The sequence below is a fragment of the Perognathus longimembris genome, chromosome 17, assembly GCF_023159225.1.
Source record: "Perognathus longimembris pacificus isolate PPM17 chromosome 17, ASM2315922v1, whole genome shotgun sequence".
NCBI classification, from domain to species: domain Eukaryota; kingdom Metazoa; phylum Chordata; class Mammalia; order Rodentia; family Heteromyidae; genus Perognathus; species Perognathus longimembris.
The window spans coordinates 56,304,005-56,323,703 of record NC_063177.1 but is presented as its reverse complement, the minus strand read 5'-3'; the positions used below and the strand labels follow the sequence as shown (position 1 = coordinate 56,323,703).

Genomic DNA, 19,699 nt, shown 5'->3' with positions numbered 1-19,699 from the left:
AAGTTCCCAGTTTTACTGTCTAAGCAAATTTGAATTGGTCTATTATCTGCAGCGGAAATGCTGGTTAGTATAGATTTCTACAATTCCTAACATTCTTTTTTTTTTTTTTTTTGCCAGTCCTGGGGCTTGAACTCAGGGCCTGAGTACTGTCCCTGAGCTTCTTTTGCTCAAGGCTAGCACTCTATTACTTGAGTCACAGTGGACTTCCAAGAAATTCCTAACATTCTATTTAGCAGTGCATCATACAGACATTTCCACTATAGTACAAAGCAAGACATCAGCAACATTTGTCACCACAGAAATTAGTTTAAATAGTCAATATAATCACACAAAAAAGAAATAATCATTACAAAGGAGCCTGGTGTGGAAGCACATGCCTGAAATTGTAGCACAAGAAGGCTGAGGCAGAAGGATCAGGAGTCCAAGTTTAGCCTGGACTAGGTAGCAAGATCCTGATTGGGGCTGACCCTTGACTTCCTGGCCTGGGTACCTGCAAAGCAGGAAGCATACAGCAGACAGTAACACGTCCACTTGAAACTGCACTCTTGATCAAGATGGCTGATGACATCCAGGAAGATGCTGTCAGGTAAGTGGCAAACACTAAGGTTGATGGGCTGGTTGCTGTGTGTGACATATGAAACCAAAACTCCTCAGAGTTCCCCTTAGAACAGGGCCTGCCCTACTCTGCCTTGCAGGGCAGGGAGTGACACCTGGGCAAAAGTAGAACTCAGGTCCTTATGGGACAGGGTCCCTGAACTTCCTCAGGGACAGTGCTGTCATCAGAGATGTGCTTTTCTGCCTTATCTGGGCCCCACTTATCCTTGCCTTTCCCTTGGACTTGTCTTACTGAAGACAGTGACACCTGTTCTGTTTAGGAAGGAGATTTGGGGTTCTGCTTGGCTCAGTCCCAGTCACACAAGTCGATTAGAACACAATCTCTATTCCCAAATGTGCCCAGAATGTGGCAAAGAGTATCAGATACCAGGATCTCAGACCACTTGACCTCACAAGGCTGAGGCCTCCCCTGATGCAGAGGAGACTGAGGGGGTGCCTGCTGCCACCACTGCCTGCAAAGATGGAAAAGTATGTTTATATAAGAATTTTTATCATTAGCGGGTGCTAGTGGCTTGTGCCTGTAATCTTAGCTACCCAGGAGGCTGAGCTCTGAGAATTGTGGTTGAAAGCCAGCCTGGGCAAGAAAGTCTATGAGACTCGTCTCCAATGAAACACCAGAAAACCAGAAGTGGTACTGTGGCTCAAAGTGGTACAATGCGAGCCTTGAGCTAAAGAGCTCAGGAACAGCACCCGGGCGCTGAAATCAAGTCCCATGGCTGACCGGCAGGGGGCGGGGGGGGAGATAGATGTATGTATAAATACATACATATACATATTTTTTTTTCCTTGTGCCACTACTGGGGCTTAAACTCAAAGCCTCCCACTTTCCCTTAGCTAATTTTTAGCTCAAGGCTCGTAAGCTTGAGCCACACCTCTGCTTCTGGCTTTTTGCTGGTTAGTGTAATGGCTGAGATGAGGCATAGCCTGAGAGAAGGGCTGACCCCACTGCTGGGCCAAGCCTTATCTAGGGCAGGGGTGGAGAGGTGTTGCCAGGTAAGAGGAGGTTGCTGCCTCCAGGTATGCCAATTACCTAGGTAACACAGGTACTGAGCAGAGGCGTAAAGAGGAGGGGGCATCTGCATAGAGCTCTTCCTGGGGTGGACCTTACAGTTAGTTGGAGAGAAGAGTCTCTCAGGTTTGTCTGCCTGGGTTGGCTTTGAATGGAGATCCTCAGATCTCAGCTTTCTAAGTAGCTAGGATTACAGGTGTGAGCCACCAGCACTAGGCAAAGATTTTGTTCTTAATGAAGAGGGGCTCAGAGAAGGCATACAATGGCAGTGTCTTCAATGACACACAGTCAAGGCCGAGATGTGCATCTGCATCCCAGCGGACTCCTACATGCACAAGGACAACACCTCACCTGACTGTCACCGCCCCCCCCTGGGCTGGCTCTGCTGGCACAGGTCCAGCAAGTGCCCTGGATGCCATACCTTATTAAGGTGCAGAACACGGAAGAAGTCCTTGGCATTTTGCTGGGAAAGCTGGACTCCTTCCTCAGGAGTGATGCAGTTGTCACATGCCAGACAGTCACTCAAATATATCTTGGCATCAGCCAACTTATGGAATTCTCCCTTCTGTAAAAGAAAATGACATTTTGGCACTAACCAGAGCTTCTATAGGGAAGGTAGCAGTATAAACACAGGACGTCATGCTCATACCAAGCATGAGGACCTAGTGGGGACGGACAGTCCCTGATCTGAGCTTTCAGTGGTGGGGACACAGGGCCTGGCCCATGATGTCACCAGTGAGGACAGTCCCTGTTCTGAGCCCACAGTGGTGGGGACAGTCTTTGCTCTGATCTTGCAGTGGTGCGGACACAGGACCTGGCCCAGGAAGTCACTAGTGGGGACAGTCTCTGCTCTGAGCTCAGTGGTGGGGATACAGGGCCTGGCCCAGGACATCACCAGTGGGGAGAGTCCCTGCTGAGCTTGCAGTGGTGAGGATACAGGGCCTGCCCCAGGACGTCACCAGTGGGGACAGCCCCTGCTCTGAGCTCAGTGGTGGGGACATAGGGCCTGGGCCAGGATATCACCAGTGAGGACAATCCTAATCTAAGCTCACAGTGGTGGGAACACAGGGCCTGGCCCACCATGTCACCAGTGGGGACAGTCTCTGATCTGAGCTCGCAGTGGTGGGGACACAGGGCCTGACCCACCATGTCACCAGTGGGGACAGTCTCTGATCTGAGCTCGCAGTGGTGGGAACACAGGGCCTGGCCCACCATGTCACCAGTGGGGACAGTCCCTGATCTGAGCTCGCAGTGGTGGGAACACAGGGCCTGGCCCACCATGTCACCAGTGGGGACAGTCCCTGATCTGAGCTCGCAGTGGTGGGGACACAGGGCCTGGCCCACCATGTCACCAGTGGGGACAGTCTCTGATCTGAGCTCGCAGGGGTGGGGACACAGGGCCTGGCCCAGGACATCACCAGTGGGGACAGTCTCTGATCTGAGCTCACAGTGGTGAGGATACAGGGCCTGGCCCAGGACATCACCAGTGGGGACAGTCTCTGATCTGAGCTCGCAGTGGTGGGGACACAGGGCCTGGCCCACCATGTCACCAGTGGGGACAGTCTCTGATCTGAGCTCGCAGTGGTGAGGATACAGGGCCTGCCCCAGGACATCACCAGTGGGGACAGCCCCTGATCTGAGCTCAGTGGTGGGGACACAGGGCCTGGCCCACCATGTCACCAGTGGGGACAGTCTCTGATCTGAGCTCGCAGTGGTGGGAACACAGGGCCTGGCCCACAATGTCACCAGTGGGGACAGTCTCTGATCTGAGCTCACAGTGGTGGGAACACAGGGCCTGGCCCAGGACATCACCAGTGGGGACAGTCTCTGATCTGAGCTCGCAGTGGTGGGGACACAGGGCCTGGCCCACCATGTCACCAGTGGGGACAGTCTCTGATCTGAGCTCGCAGGGGTGGGGACACAGGGCCTGACCCACAATGTCACCAGTGGGGACAGTCCCTGATCTGAGCTCCCAGTGGTGGGGACACAGGGCCTGGCCCAGGACATCACCAGTGGGGACAGTCCCTGATCTGAGCTCGCAGTGGTGAGGACACAGGGCCTGGCCCACCATGTCACCAGTGGGGACAGTCTCTGATCTGAGCTCACAGTGGTGGGAACACAGGGCCTGGCCCACCATGTCACCAGTGGGGACAGTCTCTGATCTGAGCTCGCAGTGGTGGGGACACAGGGCCTGGCCCACCATGTCACCAGTGGGGACAGTCCCTGATCTGAGCTCCCAGTGGTGGGGACACAGGGCCTGGCCCACCATGTCACCAGTGGGGACAGTCTCTGATCTGAGCTTGCAGTGGTGGGGACACAGGGCCTGGCCCACCATGTCACCAGTGGGGACAGTCCCTGATCTGAGCTTGCAGGGGTGGGGACACAGGGCCTGGCCCACCATGTCACCAGTGGGGAAAGTCCCTGATCTGAGCTCGCAGGGGTGGGGACACAGGGCCTGGCCCACCATGTCACCAGTGGGGACAGTCCCTGATCTGAGCTTGCAGTGGTGGGAACACAGGGCCTGGCCCACCATGTCACCAGTGGGGACAGTCCCTGATCTGAGCTCGCAGGGGTGGGGACACAGGGCCTGGCCCACCATGTCACCAGTGGGGACAGTCCCTGATCTGAGCTCACAGTGGTGGGAACACAGGACCTGGCCCACCATGTCACCAGTGGGGACAGTCCCTGATCTGAGCTCGCAGGGGTGGGGACACAGGGCCTGGCCCACCATGTCACCAGTGGGGACAGTCTCTGATCTGAGCTTGCAGTGGTGGGAACACAGGCCCACAATACGAGGGAGGAACACTGAGGAGAGTCCAGCTCCAGCAATGTCATGAACAGGAAAATGACACTCCTGGTGCCACATACGGGTCTCATGGTGGTCATCTTCTCCTCCACTCTCCTGTCACATGCCTGTGATCCAGGCCCAGCTCCACTCTCTCCGAACTCACTTGGTCCCGGGTTGTTGTGAGCACCCAGGGTCTCCCTCCAAGCCACTGCCTGCTCTGGGTTTCAACCTGAATGATCTTTAGATCATCTAGACTGAACAGCTAGTTTAAACCTGCACCATCCCCCCCGCACTCTAGAGTAACTGCTCACTTGTATGCTAAGACCACATAGCTCGGCCTTTTGACCTTCTTTGTCTTCTTTCTCCTGTTACAGAGCCACAGGGTACAGGGCCTGACACATGGCTACTATAGCACAAATCCCACCTCCACTCTGGAACCCCTGATGACAGACCCTGGAGTCTGGTCTGCCCTGACCCTGTCACTAGCCTCTATCCTTTGGAATTCATGTCTGGCCACACTGTCCTTGGCTATTTTTGTGTCCCTCAGCAGGAAGTGCTCCAAGAGCACTGGCTCACCCTCCATGGCCCTCACAGAGAGGGTGTTAGACACCTGTTCCCATGGGTCAACCATCCTGAGTGTTTATCCTCTTGGTGACTCCATAAGGGTATAGATTTTCTTGTTCTTCCTGTTCCCTTGCACCTCTAGAGGTACACAGAACACACTCAGTAAATATGTGGTGGGTGAACACATGACAAAGCTGATGTCCACTAGAGGCATTCTGCCTTGTCCCTGGGGGTCCCCAGGGAGTCTATAGCTTGTTTTTCTTCTTTAAAACAGCTCAAAGAGGGGCTGGGGATATGGCCTAGTGGCAAGAGCGCTTGCCTCGTATACTTGAAGCCCTGGGTTCGATTCCCCAGCACCACATATACAGAAAATGGCCAGAAGGGGCGCTGTGGCTCAAGTGGCAGAGTGCTAGCCTTGTGCAAAAAGAAGCCAGGGGCAGTGCTCAGGCCCTGAGTCCAAGCCCCAGGACTGACAAAAAAAAAAAAAAAAAAATACCAGCTCAAAGAGGCACAGTTCAAGTGCTAGAATTCCAGCTGTAAGCCAAAGAGCTGAATGAAAGAAAGCTCAAAGCCCTGAGTTCAAGCCCTAGTACTGGTGCAAAACAAAATGAAACATGGCTTAACAGGAAACAGCTTTGTGTCTTTCCTTCCATGGTACACTCCCAGTGGGAGCAAGGATGTGGCCTCTGCCTCTTCCCTGCACAAGGCCAAAAGTTGCTTGTCCTAGAGCCTTTTTTTCTTTTGGTTTTTGCTGGTCCTGGGGCAGGACAGGGCCTAGGCACTGACCCTGAGCCTCTCTGGACTCAAGGCTAGCACTTTACCACTTGAACCACAGCACCATTTACATACATCTTTTTCTGAATAGTTAATTGGAGATAAGAGCCTCACAGACTTTTCTGCCCAGGCTGGTTTTGACCTATGATCCTCAGATCTTAGCCTCCTGAGTAGCTATGATTACATGCGCCAGCCACCAGTGTATGGCTAGAACCTTTTTTCTTTTATTTGGGGGCTGAACTCAAGGCCTTACACTTGCTAGACACTGTACCACTTGAGCCATGCCCTTCCTTTTGCCTACTTTTCCAATAAGGTCCCAAGTGCATGCCCAGGCTTACCTTGAGGACAAACTGCCTATTTACCCTTCCCATATAGCTGGGATGACAAGTGCTGTCTCTGTACCCTTCCTACATAGCCAGGACAACAGATGCACCTAACAGTATCCAGCTACTGACTGAGATGAGGTCTCTTATCTATGGCCAGATTGGCTTGAACTGTAATTCTCCTGAACAGTTAGGATTACAGGTGTGAGCCCCGCCCCATCCTAATTTCACAGATGTGGGCGCAGGTGGCCCACACAGGGCCTAGGAGTTTGTTCTCCTAATGAGCTAGCTCCCTAGTAGGGTAGGGCCATGGCTTAGGCCAAGGATCTGGTGATTCTGTGATGTTTTGTGGAGAATTCTGTCTGTGCTCTTGCAGACCCTCCTTTTGTGTGCCCAGGTCCATGCCTGGTCACAACACAGCTTTCCCTGGCACACATTCTCCCATCGGGTACCTGTGTTCACCCTTGGTCACACAGTGGAGGGCCAAGGGCTGATTTCCTTCCCACCTCTAGCCTTCTCCCCTTTCTCCTTTTGCCTCTTAAAACAAGACTTAAGAGTCTGAAGACTCTGTGGGCACATCTTCCTCTTATCTAGCTCAACAGCCTTTCAGGACCAGAGCAACCTACAAATCCAGGATGTCTCCCTTTTCAGCACCCGCGGTCTGTCAAGCTAGCCTGGAATCCTCTCTGCCACTCTGGCCAACTCACTAGCAAAGCTATCTCCTCCCTGGCTTCCACCATCTATTCTCCCTCTGCTCCCAGCTTTCATCTGCAGTTGCTGACTGTGCTAAAACACACACCTGAACTCCTAGACCTTTCCTTTTACCCAAAGAGCCTCTACAGCCCCTCCCCAGATGAGCCTTCGTGGGGTTGCCAAACCTGGTATGCTAATGCTCATCCTGATGTCCCATCCTGAACACTGACCCCAGCCCACCATCTCCTCTCTAGCACTCTCACCAACAGAGCATCCACCTCACACTGCCTGGTGCCCACTCAGGCTGTGTGTTATCTTTCTCACCAGAGCAACAGAGGAGGAGTAACTTAACTCCCCACAACACTGATAAGAACAGGGCCTCATAGTATGTTCTTTTTTTCCCTTTTGAGACAGAGTCTCACTATGTAGCCAGAGCTGGTTTCAAACTTGTGATCCCTGCCTCAAACACCTCTACGTCCCATGCACCACCATGCCCAGTGTGGTTGGGTTTTTGTTCAAGGTGCTACAACAGAGAGCAAGCATGGAGAAGCCCTGGCCCAGCTGCCCCGTGGCATTGGGTCCCATTAGCTCGGGGAATCTGCCTGGTGGGCAACATTCTGGTGTTCTGTCTCAAGCCTTATTGCTGTCTAGGTCCTAATCTCCACAACACAATACCAGCACACAGAGAATCAGAAAAATTAATGTCACATAGACACATCAGAATACCTAAGAGAAAAAAAATTCTGTCCCTTGCTTTTCCCACAGTGCCAATTCTCCACTTATAAACTTGGTTCTAGAAGCCAAGTGCTGGTGGCTCACACCTGTATTCTAGAAACTCAGGAGGCTGAGATCTTAGGATCACAGTTCAAAGCCAGCCTGGACAGGAAGAGAAGTTTCCATTTAAGACTTGAGATTCAGTATCATACCACCACTTCCCTGGTATGTTTGAGGAGACGGGTAACTGTACCCTAGCCCTGAGCCCTTCACTTTTACTTTGGTCTTTCTTAGAACAAGATGTGTATGGTGACATGAACCTCTCAACAGGACAAACAACAGCCATTCACTTTAGACTGATACAAAACTGAAAAATCCACTTGCCTCTTCATTCTCCTGGGCTGGACTTGGAGCATCCCCTGTCACATTCTCTTGGTCATCGGTTTTTGTCTTCTTACTACATTCCTTGAAAAGGCAAGGGAATATTGTTAAAGAACAATTTTTAACCTGATTCAGTTACAAGAAACACATCCCTTGACCAATTAACCTCATGTTTATAAATCTTTTCTACAGTAATGAGGGTGATGGACACACACAAACACACACGTAATCATTCTCTTTCTCCCTCACACACATACATACCTGCCCGAATTGTTCCCAATAACTACACACTAGTAGTAATACGACCTTAACGAATATTTGACTTGTCTGGACAAAGGCACACTTAGGAGTATGATGCAGGCATTACAGAGAATGGATTAGAATTATGCGTAATGCAAGGGTGGAGGTGTGGTTCAAAGGGTAGACTGCTAACGTAGAATGAAAAAGCCAAATGAGACAGTAAGGCCCTGAGTGCATGCCCGGAAACAGTCCAAAACAAGCTAAGAATGATAAGCAATTATCTGAGATGTCTCCCGTACAGTTAAGGAGAGCAAGCCATGGAACTGCTGTGTACGTCCAGTTTAACAAAAACGAGATTCCTACACATGCACTGTCGGCCTGTGACCCCTGCGTGGAAGCGAGTACGGGGCGCTCCCGAGCTCCCGTCAGTCAGGTGACCCGGGGACGGCCGGGGGCCGGACCGCGTCGCCCTCTCAACTTCCAGCGCCGTGTCCCAGCGGAGGAGCCGCTCCGAGCCCGAGCCCGAGCCCGAGCCCCCGTCTCGGCCCGACGAGCGGCTCCGACCTCGTCCGAACGCCGAGCTCGCAGGGCCCCGGGCCCCGGCCGGCCCCACACCGCTGACGGAGGCTGACGCTCGTCTCGGGGCCGGGGCCGCTCCGGCCGGATTCGACCCCGTCCCGACCTCCGGCCCCGCCCGCGGCCGCGGCGCCCACCTTCCGCGTGCAGTGCTCACACTTCATCTGGAGGGGGGCTGGCGGGAGGCCCGGACGCCTCGGCTAAGAAGAGCACTGGAGACGCCGACGCCACCGACACCGACACGGCCACCCCCGCCGCCCGCAGCCCGCCGCCCTTTGTTGTCTTCGCCCTGACGCGGCCCCGCCTTCAAAGGAGATTTGGACCAATGAGAGCTCGGAGACAAGGAGCGCCACACCCCTCACCCACTAAGGAGAGCTCAGAGGCGGGACGACTCGCCACCTGTAGCTCCGCTTAGGCCAATGAGAGCGGCGGGAAGGGCAGCGTCCGGCCGCGAGGCCAATCAGAGGTGGCGGGCGGGGCTCTGCGCGCTCCCACGCCTCGGTGGCCCGGCCGGTCCTCCCGCTTCGCCGGTACTTCGCCCGGGTCGGGCAGGCGCGGGCTGGTTGAGTTTCGAGGACGGAAAGATGGGCAGCCACGCGGGGGAGGTCGACGCGGGCAGCCCTGGACCCCCTCCTCCTCGGCCTCTCCTAGAGGGCGGGGCTGGGGCCGCCCGCCGCCATAGCCGCCCCGACGTGGGTCACGTAGGCCGGCGAGCCGAGGAGCGCTTGCGCCGCGCGCGCTGGGCGGGGCCGGAGCGGGGCCGGAGCGGGGCCGGAGCGGGGCCGGAGCGGGGCCGGAGCGGGGCCGGAGCGGGGCCAGTCACCAGCCACGGAGCCTTGAGCCAGCCCTGGCCGCTCGCCCAGGAAACTGTCGTCAGCTGTGGACCGTGGGTTAGAGACATTTTCCCAGAGCTAGTGCATGCAGGCTGGGAGTGCGGCTCAGTGGTAGAGAGCTCGCCTAGCACGCAGGAAGCCCTGGGTTCGACTCCTCAGTGGCAGAGCGCTAGCCTAGAGCAAGAGGAGCTCAGGGACCCCAGGCCTGGCAAAACAAAACGAGTGCATGCAATTGGAGGAAAATCAGAAATGAGAAACAAGAAAAGTCTAGGCCTTGGGAAGCTCACTGTGACAAGGAAAACATCTCCCTGGGGTTGCTCAACTCTTGCATATACGTGTGAGGCCCTAGGTCGGATCGCCAGCACCTCAAGTAATAGTAATGTACAATTCAGGGATTACATTGAGATTACATATTTTTCTGACAAGACAGTTTAATAGGTGAGATGGTGGGTTAAGCTTGAAGTCCTATCTCCTTGGAGGGGCAGAATTCAGGAGATCCTGAGTCAAGGGCAGAAAGGCTTTAGAAATTCCAGCTCAACCACCTGCTGGGCGCTGTGGCACTGTCCATGCTATGGAGGAATCACAGTGGCTGGGCACGATGGCACTTACCTGCCATTCCCAGAAGCCTCACAACAAGGGTCAGAGTCAAAACTCATCTACTTCAGAGACACAGTTCAATGTTTATCTTTTCTGTAATGTTAATTAGCAGTCATGTTTAAAGTCTGGAGAGACTGGAGACCAGTGGCTCAAGTCTACAATCCTAGCTACTGAGGAGGCTGAGATCTCAGAATCCCAGTTTGTTGAAGCCAGCTGAGGCAGATAATGAAAGCAAAGGTATCGGCCATCCCAGAGGACCAGGCAGAGATCATCACAGACAAGAGAAGAAGGTTCATAAGGAGGCTTATTAGTGGGGCCATAGTTTCCACAGGAGAGGGAGCTACATGGAGTCAGCACCTTATCCAGGTGGCAGCTTCTCTCTCTGGGAGGTAAAGGGGAAGTAGTTAGATAGTGAGTAGGAGTGGCTCATGAGGTATGGGTGGATCTGGGGGCGAGTGGGAGGAGCTGAGGACCTGAGACTAGGGAAATGCTAACAGATAAAACCAAGAGACACAGATTTCCAATTAACCTGGCTGTGCTGTTTATTTTTGAGATTAGGATTTTACTTCCTGCATAGGCCCTAGCTTTGACCTGGTTCCATGTTTTGGCTGGAGCTGTTACAGGTAACCTGTATTTGCCACCACGCCCAACTTCCTCCTTTGAGATGGAGTCTCGACAGTGGGCGCTGGAAGGCTCACAGGTGCCAAGAATAAACCACCATATGTCAGGCCACTGGAGGGCTTACAGGTGCTGGGAATAAACCATACCATTCTAGGCATGAGCCTGAGGCTAACTGGAACCACCCAGACTTGCAGAAGACGGCACCTGCTAACTACCACTGCCAACCAAAGAGCGTACCCCAGTAAACTCTTTCAATCACCTCTATTTCCATGTGCTCTCTCCTTGCCTAGAACCTTCAGCCAGCTCTTAGTAGCTAGCTCGACAGGCCATTGTAATAGGTCAGATCAGGCCAGTGCCATCATTAACTGGAGGGGCATCAGATTGACTCCAGGTCAGATTAGAGCAGAAGCCAACTCCATCTTCACTACGATCTCCCCCACCCTATCCAGGGAAGTTCCCCTTCGCTGAGATAAGATTGTGTAAATCTTGGAACGTTCAAGGTTAAACCCATGCTCTCCAATGAGTAGGCGTATCCACCTGCATCATGTGAGCCCCGCCAAATCCTTGCGCCAATTCTTTTTTTTTTTTTTGGCCAGTCCTGGGCCTTGGACTCAGGGCCTGAGCACTGTCTCTTGACTTCTTTTTGCTCAAGGCTAGCACTCTGCCACTTGAGCCACAGTGCCACTTCTGGCCATTTTCTGTATATGTGGTGCTGGGGAATCGAACCCAGGGCTTCATGTATACAAGGCAAGCACTCTTGCCACTAGGCCATATCCCCAGCCCCTCCAAGTGCCAATTCTAACTAGAATGATAGGTTGGTTCAAACAGATACTATGAGACAGACTGTAACTCCATTGGCCACCTGCGTGCAGCCTGGCATGCTCTGTGAGTGTTGTATCCTCATTGGCCGCTTACGTGTGGCAAGTTTGGCTGTGATGTTTGCCTTATAACCAGGCTGGAAGGGCACATGGGCATGCGGTTCCAGCTCGAGTCTGGGCCCTGATCCTGCACACATGGTTAGCAGTTTCGGCTCTGGAGTTTGGGCTGTGACCAGGCTGGTCAGTTCACTTTTTGTTCACTTCTTACTTCCCCAATAAATCCGTCTTTTTGTCGTCTTGTAGCTGGAGACTGTGTCACAGGTGGACTCTTGGAGGAATCAGGAATCCCCTCCCTTGGGGGGGAACCCCGTTTCATTGTAGTGAACCCCCACCCCACTTCAGCCATGAAGGCCTGACTTGTATTTTTTTGAATCAGGATCTAATTCTGTAGTTCAGGCTGCCCTCCCAACTCTGTCTAGGCTGACCTAGAACTCACAATCCTCCTGCCTCGGTCTCTAGTGCTAGGATTACAGGCAGAAACCACCACCCACCCCCGGCTGGGGGCATACTATTTAAAGGATAGAATACATTGAGAATTTATACTAGTTTTTCTTCTAATTCGAGCCACCCACCCAAGGTTAGGAGGACAAGCTCCGGGGTTTAGTTTCACGGTTAACTGCCTGCTTTTTGTTGGGCACTGGAGGACGCGGCATTCTCCTCAGCCCGGGCGGCCGCTGGTCTGGGTAGGATCGAAGCACCTTCCGGCCCAAGCTCCCATGGCCCAGCCCATCGCCGCGCCTCGGGGGCACCCACTGGGTGAGAGAGCTGCCCACCGGTCCCCGGGGTCGGGACCGGCCGGCCCCGCCCACGCGACGCCCCGCCCACGCGACGCCCCGCCCGCCGCCGAGTCCCTCCCCTCGCGAGGCCCCGCCCGCCGCCGAGTCCCTCCCCTCGCGAGGCCCCGCCCGCCGCCGAGTCCCTCCCCTCGCGAGGCCCCGCCCGCCGCCGAGTCCCTCCCCTCGCGAGGCCCCGCCCATGCACAGGGCCCGCCCCCCCCCGGTCAGGGCAGTTCCGGAAGTCCGTGGGGCCGGGCCGCCGATCCCGGAAGTCCCCGCCGCCCCGATCCCGCCCCCAGGCGTCCTCGCGGCCCCGCCTTCGTTCCCGGAAGTTCCCGCGACTAGGATCGGTGCTGCGGTCGCCCCGCGGCTTCGCGCCCTTCACTGCCGTGCCGGTACGCGGGCTCTGGGCGAGCGGCGGCCGCCGGCTCTGGGGCCCCGGCGTGCGGGTGCCCCGACGCCGGGGTGTGCGCGCGTGGGTCCCTGGGGCCCGAGGGAGGCGAGTCTGTGGGGACGCTGGGAACAGCGCGCGCGCAGGGCGCCCCTCGGGGCCGGGGCCGCGGCCCGCCGGCGCCCACGCCGCCCTGGGGGTGCGGTGTCTGCCAGCCGGCCCCGAGCGGACCCGCGGCGACGGGGGTGCCCCGCTGCGATGGCGCTTCCGGGGTTCTGGCTAACAACGGAAGCTTTGCAGGTGTAGACCGAGTGGATACCGTGATCCGGGTGGCTTGCTGGGCCACAGAGACCACGCCTGGGGGGCTCTGGGAGTGGGCCCGCGCCCGGTCTCCTGGGCTCCAGCTGTGTGTGCTCTCTCCAGCCCCGCGTGTCCCGGGATGTATATGCAAGTGGAGGCCCGCACCAGCTCCCGCCTCCATCTGAAGAGGGCTCCTGGCATCCGCTCCTGGTCACTGTTGGTTGGTAAGGCTTTCTAAACTTCCCTCACATAACGGGAACTTAAAAAAAAAAAGATGAAAACAAACTGAGCTGTTCCTCGTTTGTTCTGGCCCCCCAAATCAGCATCTCCTGTCTCCAGGTCTTATATTTGAAACATGGCGCTTTTGCCTCCTTTTCCTTCCCTGAACACAGGGTGGAGCCTCCCCCATGCTCGGCCAGCATGCTGCCACTGAGGTCACTGTATTTTCCTCCTCGGTTGCTTAGATACACCAATCCACATGGTGGCTGACAATGGGCTCCTGATTTTCCTCTCCTCTGTCTGAATCTCCTCCTCCAGTCCACTTGGCCTCTGGCCTCCATCCCCCAACACTGTCCATCAGGAGGAGGGTGTCATCGTCTCCCCTCCCCCCCAGCCACAGCTGCACTCGCGCTGATTGGACTGGACACAGTGTGAGGTGAGGCACTGGCTGTGCCCTCAGCAGCCACGCACGCACGTCAGCAGCCTTCCTGTACACAGGCCATGTCCTGCCTGTTGTGCTGTTGCTGTGGTCTGTTGTAATTTTTTGTGTACCATATTACCTCCCGGTGATACCCACATCAGACACCTGTGTTTCTGGGTCAGCTCCCAATTTGTCTGGTCTTGCTTTGGATGAACGTCTTGGCTGTTTCTCCTGCTTTGCCTGGTCTCTCCCTGCACAGCCCCCTTGCTGTGGGGAGGGCACACTCAGGGGCTGGTAGCAGTGGGAGGGGTGGGACCCTTAGCAAAGCCCTTCATCTTCCTCCTCATTCATTCCCCACAGGAATCTCATCCACTGGCCTTGCTGCAGCCTACTACAGTGGAGGTAACCCCCCCACCAGCCCCCCATCTCCAGATTTCAGGCATTTAGAGGCCAGGGAAAGATGGGAAAGCTGTGGTTTGTGAGTAGTTAAGAGTGTGGCCTTTGGTATAGCTGTTCTGTCCCCTCACCTTGCAGGGCCACCCCTCTACACTAGAGTTCTCGCCCGCCCCACACCCCAGCCTTAGGCTTCTCACCCCACCCGTTTACTGGTACCCTGCACAGGGAGGGGTTCTCCTGTCCATGCTGGGTCAGCTCTGCTCTCCAGTGAACTCATGGGCATCACTTGTAGAGTGTGGGTCCTGAGTGACCCAGGCAAGGTCAGTGGTGGATCTGAGTGTTGGGAGTTAGGATCAGCCAGGCTCCTGGCCAAAGTGTGCTGGACCGGCCTCCCAGGGGCTGGACAGGCTTCCCACAGACTCGCTGCCTCTCCCTGATACTTGCAGCTCACATCCTGTGTCTTGTTTGCAGACAGTCTGGGCTGGAAGCTCTTCTACGTCACAGGCTGCCTGTTCGTAGCTGTGCAGAACTTGGAGGACTGGGAGGTAAGGTGTTGCTGACAAGCCCTCCCTGTCTTTTTAGCTAGACTCAGCCCTTTGACCTTGCCTGTGACCATCCCTGCCTGGGGAATCTCTGAAGAGCTCCTCACAACTTTTCACCAAATTTCTTCCTTATTCCTGGGGTTGTGTGGGCCAGAGGGGGCAAGTGTGCACGTCCCCCTGGGGCAGCCCTCCTTGGGAGTCCTGGGAGCTGCCTCACCCTGCGCTGCTCTCCCACCTTTACTTGTTTCCTTGGTAGCCTCACTGCTGGCCTGTCTTGTTCTGATGCAAAGAGGAGCACTCCTGGCCCCCCCCCCACTGTCCCTTGCCCGTCATTATGCTCAGCCGGGCACCAAGGGCTCAGGAGAGCCTGTGGAGAGCACTGGGTGCTTTGGGGCCAGGCCTGCCTGGTATGGGGTGGGTGGGGATGCGACCCCGGTGTTCCATCTGCTCTTGCCATATGTGTGGTCAGCATTTGTTGGTTTGCAGGAAGCCATCTTTAACAAGAGCACTGGGAAAGTCGTTTTGAAAACGTTCAGCCTCTACAGAAAGCTGCTGACCCTTCTCAGAGCAGGCCACGACCAAGGTGAGCGGCGGGAAGTTGAGGTACAGTGCTGGCCTATGAAAGCCTGGCGGTAGCTGGGGTCCGGGTTGGCATCTCGTGTGCTGTGTTCTCTAGAGATGTGGCCTGAGGATAAGCGCAGGATCAGCCCTTCCCAGGCCAGGGGTGGTAGGGGGTAGGGCCAGGCAGGCTGAGCTGCAGCACTGAGCAAGTGGCTCTGGAGGAGGCCCCATCCTGCTTTCACGGACTTGGCCGTGCTCTATCCCCTGTTGGTTTTGCTGGGCCTGCAGTAAGGAGCTAGATGATCAGAGGAAAGCCCACACCCTGGAGCTTGCCCGGCCCTGGGTCAGCACGAGATGTGCTGCCCTGTGGTGTGCACGCTGCCCTGTGGTGTGTCTGTGGTGTGCATGCTGCCCTGTGGTGTGTGTGTCTGTGGTGTGTGTCTGTGGTGTGCACGCTGCCCTGTGGTGTGTCTGTGGTGTGCACGCTGCCCTGTCGTGTCTGTGGTGTGCACGCTGCCCTGTCGTGTCTGTGGTGTGCACGCTGCCCTGTCGTGTCTGTGGTGTGCACGCTGCCCTGTGGTGTGTCTGTGGTGTGTGTCTGTGGTGTTCATGCTGCCCTGTGGTGTGTGTGTGTCTGTGGTGTGCACGCTGCCCTGTCGTGTGTCTGTGGTGTGCACGCTGCCCTGTGGTGTGTCTGTGGTGTGTGTCTGTGGTGTTCATGCTGCCCTGTGGTGTGTGTGTGTCTGTGGTGTGCACGCTGCCCTGTCGTGTGTCTGTGGTGTGCACGCTGCCCTGTGGTGTGTGTGTCTGTGGTGTTCATGCTGCCCTGTGGTGTGTGTGTGTCTGTGGTGTGCACGCTGCCCTGTCGTGTGTCTGTGGTGTGCACGCTGCCCTGTCGTGTGTCTGTGGTGTGCACGCTGCCCTGTGGTGTGTGTCTGTGGTGTTCATGCTGCCCTGTGGTGTGTGTGTCTGTGGTGTGCACGCTGCCCTGTCGTGTGTCTGTGGTGTGCACGCTGCCCTGTGGTGTGTGTGTCTGTGGTGTGCACGCTGCCCTGTGGTGTGTGTGTCTGTGGTGTGCACGCTGCCCTGTCGTGTGTCTGTGGTGTGCACGCTGCCCTGTGGTGTGTCTGTGGTGTGCACGCTGCCCTGTCGTGTCTGTGGTGTGCACGCTGCCCTGTCGTGTCTGTGGTGTGCACGCTGCCCTGTGGTGCGTCTGTGGTGTGCACGCTGCCTTGTGGTGCGTCTGTGGTGTGTGTCTGTGGTGTGCATGCTGCCCTGTGGTGTGTGTGTGTCTGTGGTGTGCACGCTGCCCTGTCGTGTGTCTGTGGTGTGCACGCTGCCCTGTGGTGTGTGTGTCTGTGGTGTGCACGCTGCCCTGTGGTGTGTGTGTCTGGTGTGCATGCTGCCCTGTCGTGTCTGTGGTGTGCACGCTGCCCTGTCGTGTGTCTGTGGTGTGCACGCTGCCCTGTGGTGTGTCTGTGGTGTGTGTCTGTGGTGTGCATGCTGCCCTGTGGTGTGTGTGTCTGTGGTGTGCACGCTGCCCTGTCGTGTGTCTGTGGTGTGCACGCTGCCCTGTCGTGTGTGTGTCTGTGGTGTGCACGCTGCCCTGTGGTGTGTGTGTCTGTGGTGTGCATGCTGCCCCGTAGTGTGTCTGTGGTGTGCACGCTGCCCTGTGGTGTGTGTGTCTGTGGTGTGCACGCTGCCCCGTGGTGTGTCTGTGGTGTGCACGCTGCCCTGTGGTGTGTACGCTGCCGTGTGTCGGTGGTGTGCATGCTCCCCTGTGGTGTGCACGCTGCCCTGTGGTGTGTCTGTGGTACACATGCTGCCTGTGGTGTGTCTGTGGTGCACATGCTGCCTGTGGTGTGTCGGTGGTGCGCACGCTGCCCTGTGGTGTGTGTGTCTGTGGTGTGTACGCTGCCGTGTCGGTGGTGTGCATGCTCCCCTGTGGTGTGCACGCTGCCCTGTGGTGTGTCGGTGGTGCGCACACTGCCCTGTGGTGTGTGTGTGTGTCTGTGGTGCGCACACTGGCCTGTGGTGGAGTGAAAGTAGAGTATGGATGAATATAGTGGTGGGGACTGGGTGGGTTCTGGTGATGGGAGCTGCTCTGGAAGCACCAGCTTCTGCAGTGTTCCTGCAGCCAGGACAGTGGCCTCTGAGCTTGGATTTCTTACCCAGAAGATGCTGGAATGCAGCTTGGGATGAGAACCAGCACATGCTGCTGTGGCTGTTAGGCAGAGCCAAGGCCTCAGAGTGGCTGCTCTGCAGTACAGGTGGGGGGGGGGGGCAAAGGGGATGGATATGGTCTCTGGCCTGTCCCCTGTAGTGCAGGTGGAGGGGCAGGGGTAGGGGACAGGTGTGACCTCTGACCTGTGCGGCCCCTCCCAGTGGTGGTTCTGCTGAACGACATCCGTGATGTGAACGTGGAGGAAGAGAAGGTCAGGTACTTTGGGAAGGGCTACATGGTGGTGCTCCGGTTTGCAACAGGCTTCTCCCACCCCCTCACGCAGAGTGCAGTCCTGGGCCACCGCAGGTAAGGCCAGTGGGCCCCCCCTGGGCAGGGTAGGACAGGTGACCCTCCCTGCTGGCTGTCCGTCATTGCTGGTTCACCCTCACTGCTGGCCCTCATTGTTGGCTGACCTGCACTGCTGACCCCTCAGTGATGTAGGGTGGCCAGGGAGGGGTCACGTGTGTACAGATGTGAGGAGCTAGAGGAAGGTGCATACTTGGTGGCAGCCTTGCCAGTCACCACGGGGAAGCGTCAGAGTGGGCTGGAGTCGATGACGGACTGGAACAAGAGGCACTGGGTGGTTTGGGACCCCTGTAGGTGGGCGGGTGGAGACAGTGAGACTCTGCTGGGTGCTGTGGGGCTGCCCCTGTGCCAGGGTGACCTCCCTCCCTTGCCTCCAGCGATGTAGAAGCCATTGCCAAGCTCATCACCAGCTTCCTGGAGCTGCACCGGCTGGAGAGCCCCTCAGAGCAGTCTCAGAGCAGCGACAGTGAGGCTGATGGCCCCAGCAGCCAGAGCTGACAACCGGCCTGTGGCTTCTGACCTTGTCACCAGCTGACTGGCCAGCCACCGGCTGCAGGCAGATCTTGGTGTCTGTCTGGAGCTCCCTAGGCCACCCTAAGTGGACTGCCTGCCTCCTGCCTATTCATACTGCCTGCTGCCTCAATTCTGAGCAGAAGTCTGGGCTGGATCTCCTCCGTGGCCCAAGTGGGCCTGATATGTCATGACCCAGGATGCACTGTGGGCTGGACTTCCTCCATGGCCCAGGATGCACATGAACAGCCAGGACAGGGCAAGGGGCCACCCGTACCTGGGCTTCCTCCACTCGACCAGGCCTTCCTGTGTTGAGGGTTTGGCTACAGATGGAACAGGGCTCCTGCATTTGTAGGGAGGCCCACGCTCTCTGGATGTGGCAGTGCAGCCATTGGAAATCTCTGATGTCATTTTTCCTTGCCGCACCCTCCCTGGATGGATGTCCACTGGTCAGGGGCTTTCCTGACTGCGGGGGTGGGGGCTGGACACCGCATTGTCTGAGGCCTCTCTCCAAGGACCTCCCCCCCACGCCAGGGAGATGGCTGTGCTAACTGCACTGGCGGCTCCTTTTGGATCCCTGCAGGACTGTGGGGTGTTTGTGGGCTGTGGAAGGGCCCTTCCTCCCCCTCCCGCCTGCGGCAGAAGACGATTGTGAAGGAAAGGTCACCTCTGTGACACCTGAAGACGACTGGGAGTGCTTTTGCAGAAACCGAGCCCCAGCCTCCTGGCCCCCAGGGATGCCTGTGGGATCTGGGACAGTGCAGCGCACGCCTGTACTCTCAGCACTCAGGACCTCGGCTGAGGATCCAGTTACGGTTCACCTAGTGACACCCTGTCTTAAAAAGTCCTGCAGTAGACCCAGCCTTACCTCGCCCTTCCTGGAAGTTGGTGTCTGTTCCTGCTGACCAGCACCTACTCTGGCTTAGGTCAGGTACAACATGAACCTTGAGAGCTGTGGGCCCCAGGCCAGCCTCCAGAAGCTTCTGTTCCTAGGCCTGGCCAGGTAGGACTGGAAAGCAGTGCCACCCAGATCCAGGGGCTGAGATGGCACCCTGGGCGGGTGTGAGTGGAATGTCCTGCTTGGGGAGGTGGCTGCCACCAACCCTGGGCTGGAATAGGACCCTTTAAACAAGCCAGTTAGCTTTTCCCATTTTTTTTGTTTTGTTTTATTTTAATTTCCTTCCTAAAATTGTGTGTAATTCAGTGGCTTGTCAGCCACTGGGCTTCCTAGGGTGCTGGAGACAAGATGCCTGTCCTGGGCACTGCCCCAGGGCTGGGACTGGGTTCTGGAGGCAGGAAGCCCATCGTGGCAGGCACTGGTGACGCCTGTTAGAGGAACCACTGCTTCTGCTGTCCTTTAATTTTAGAATGAATAAAGCTCTACGTGCAGATCGCAAACAGGTCCCCGTGTGCCTTCTTTTTCCATGTTTGCTGCCTTCTCCCAAGG

At 56.4% G+C, this 19,699-nt stretch overlaps 3 protein-coding genes across 7 annotated transcripts in view; 1 reads left to right on the top strand and 2 right to left on the bottom strand.

The window, feature by feature from the left end:
- The window catches only part of Narf (nuclear prelamin A recognition factor), a 34,108-nt gene extending 24,870 nt beyond the window's left edge, over positions 1-9,238 (bottom strand). For 2 of the 4 annotated variants that reach the window (XR_007213787.1, XM_048366577.1), the window contains exons 1-3: positions 8,815-9,237; positions 7,865-7,945; positions 2,046-2,189 (exon numbers count right to left, since the gene is read on the bottom strand). Coding sequence is in view for 3 of the 4 variants with exons in the window: in XM_048366577.1 (XP_048222534.1) it covers positions 2,046-2,189; positions 7,865-7,945; positions 8,815-8,841 (252 nt within the window). In the remaining variant the exon portion in view is untranslated. Of the gene's footprint in view, positions 1-2,045; positions 2,190-7,864; positions 7,946-8,814 lie in introns of all 4 variants that reach the window. The other 2 variants (XM_048366579.1, XM_048366578.1) reach the window with 1 other exon arrangement.
- A 3,953-nt stretch (positions 9,239-13,191) lies between these two features.
- The window catches only part of Hexd (hexosaminidase D), a 30,420-nt gene continuing 23,912 nt past the window's right edge, over positions 13,192-19,699 (bottom strand). For both annotated transcript variants that reach the window (XM_048366572.1, XM_048366575.1), the window contains one exon: positions 13,192-13,332. In XM_048366572.1, the coding sequence (XP_048222529.1) occupies positions 13,308-13,332 (25 nt within the window). In that variant the 3' untranslated portion in view covers positions 13,192-13,307. The remainder of the gene's footprint in view (positions 13,333-19,699) is intronic.
- On the top strand, positions 13,203-19,645 carry LOC125366131 (cytochrome b-245 chaperone 1). Its single transcript, XM_048366582.1, has 6 exons — positions 13,203-13,297; positions 14,074-14,115; positions 14,581-14,654; positions 15,138-15,234; positions 17,598-17,742; positions 18,120-19,645. Exons 1-6 carry the CDS (start codon positions 13,213-13,215, stop codon positions 18,238-18,240), a joined length of 564 nt encoding a protein of 187 aa, XP_048222539.1. The 5' UTR covers positions 13,203-13,212; the 3' UTR covers positions 18,241-19,645.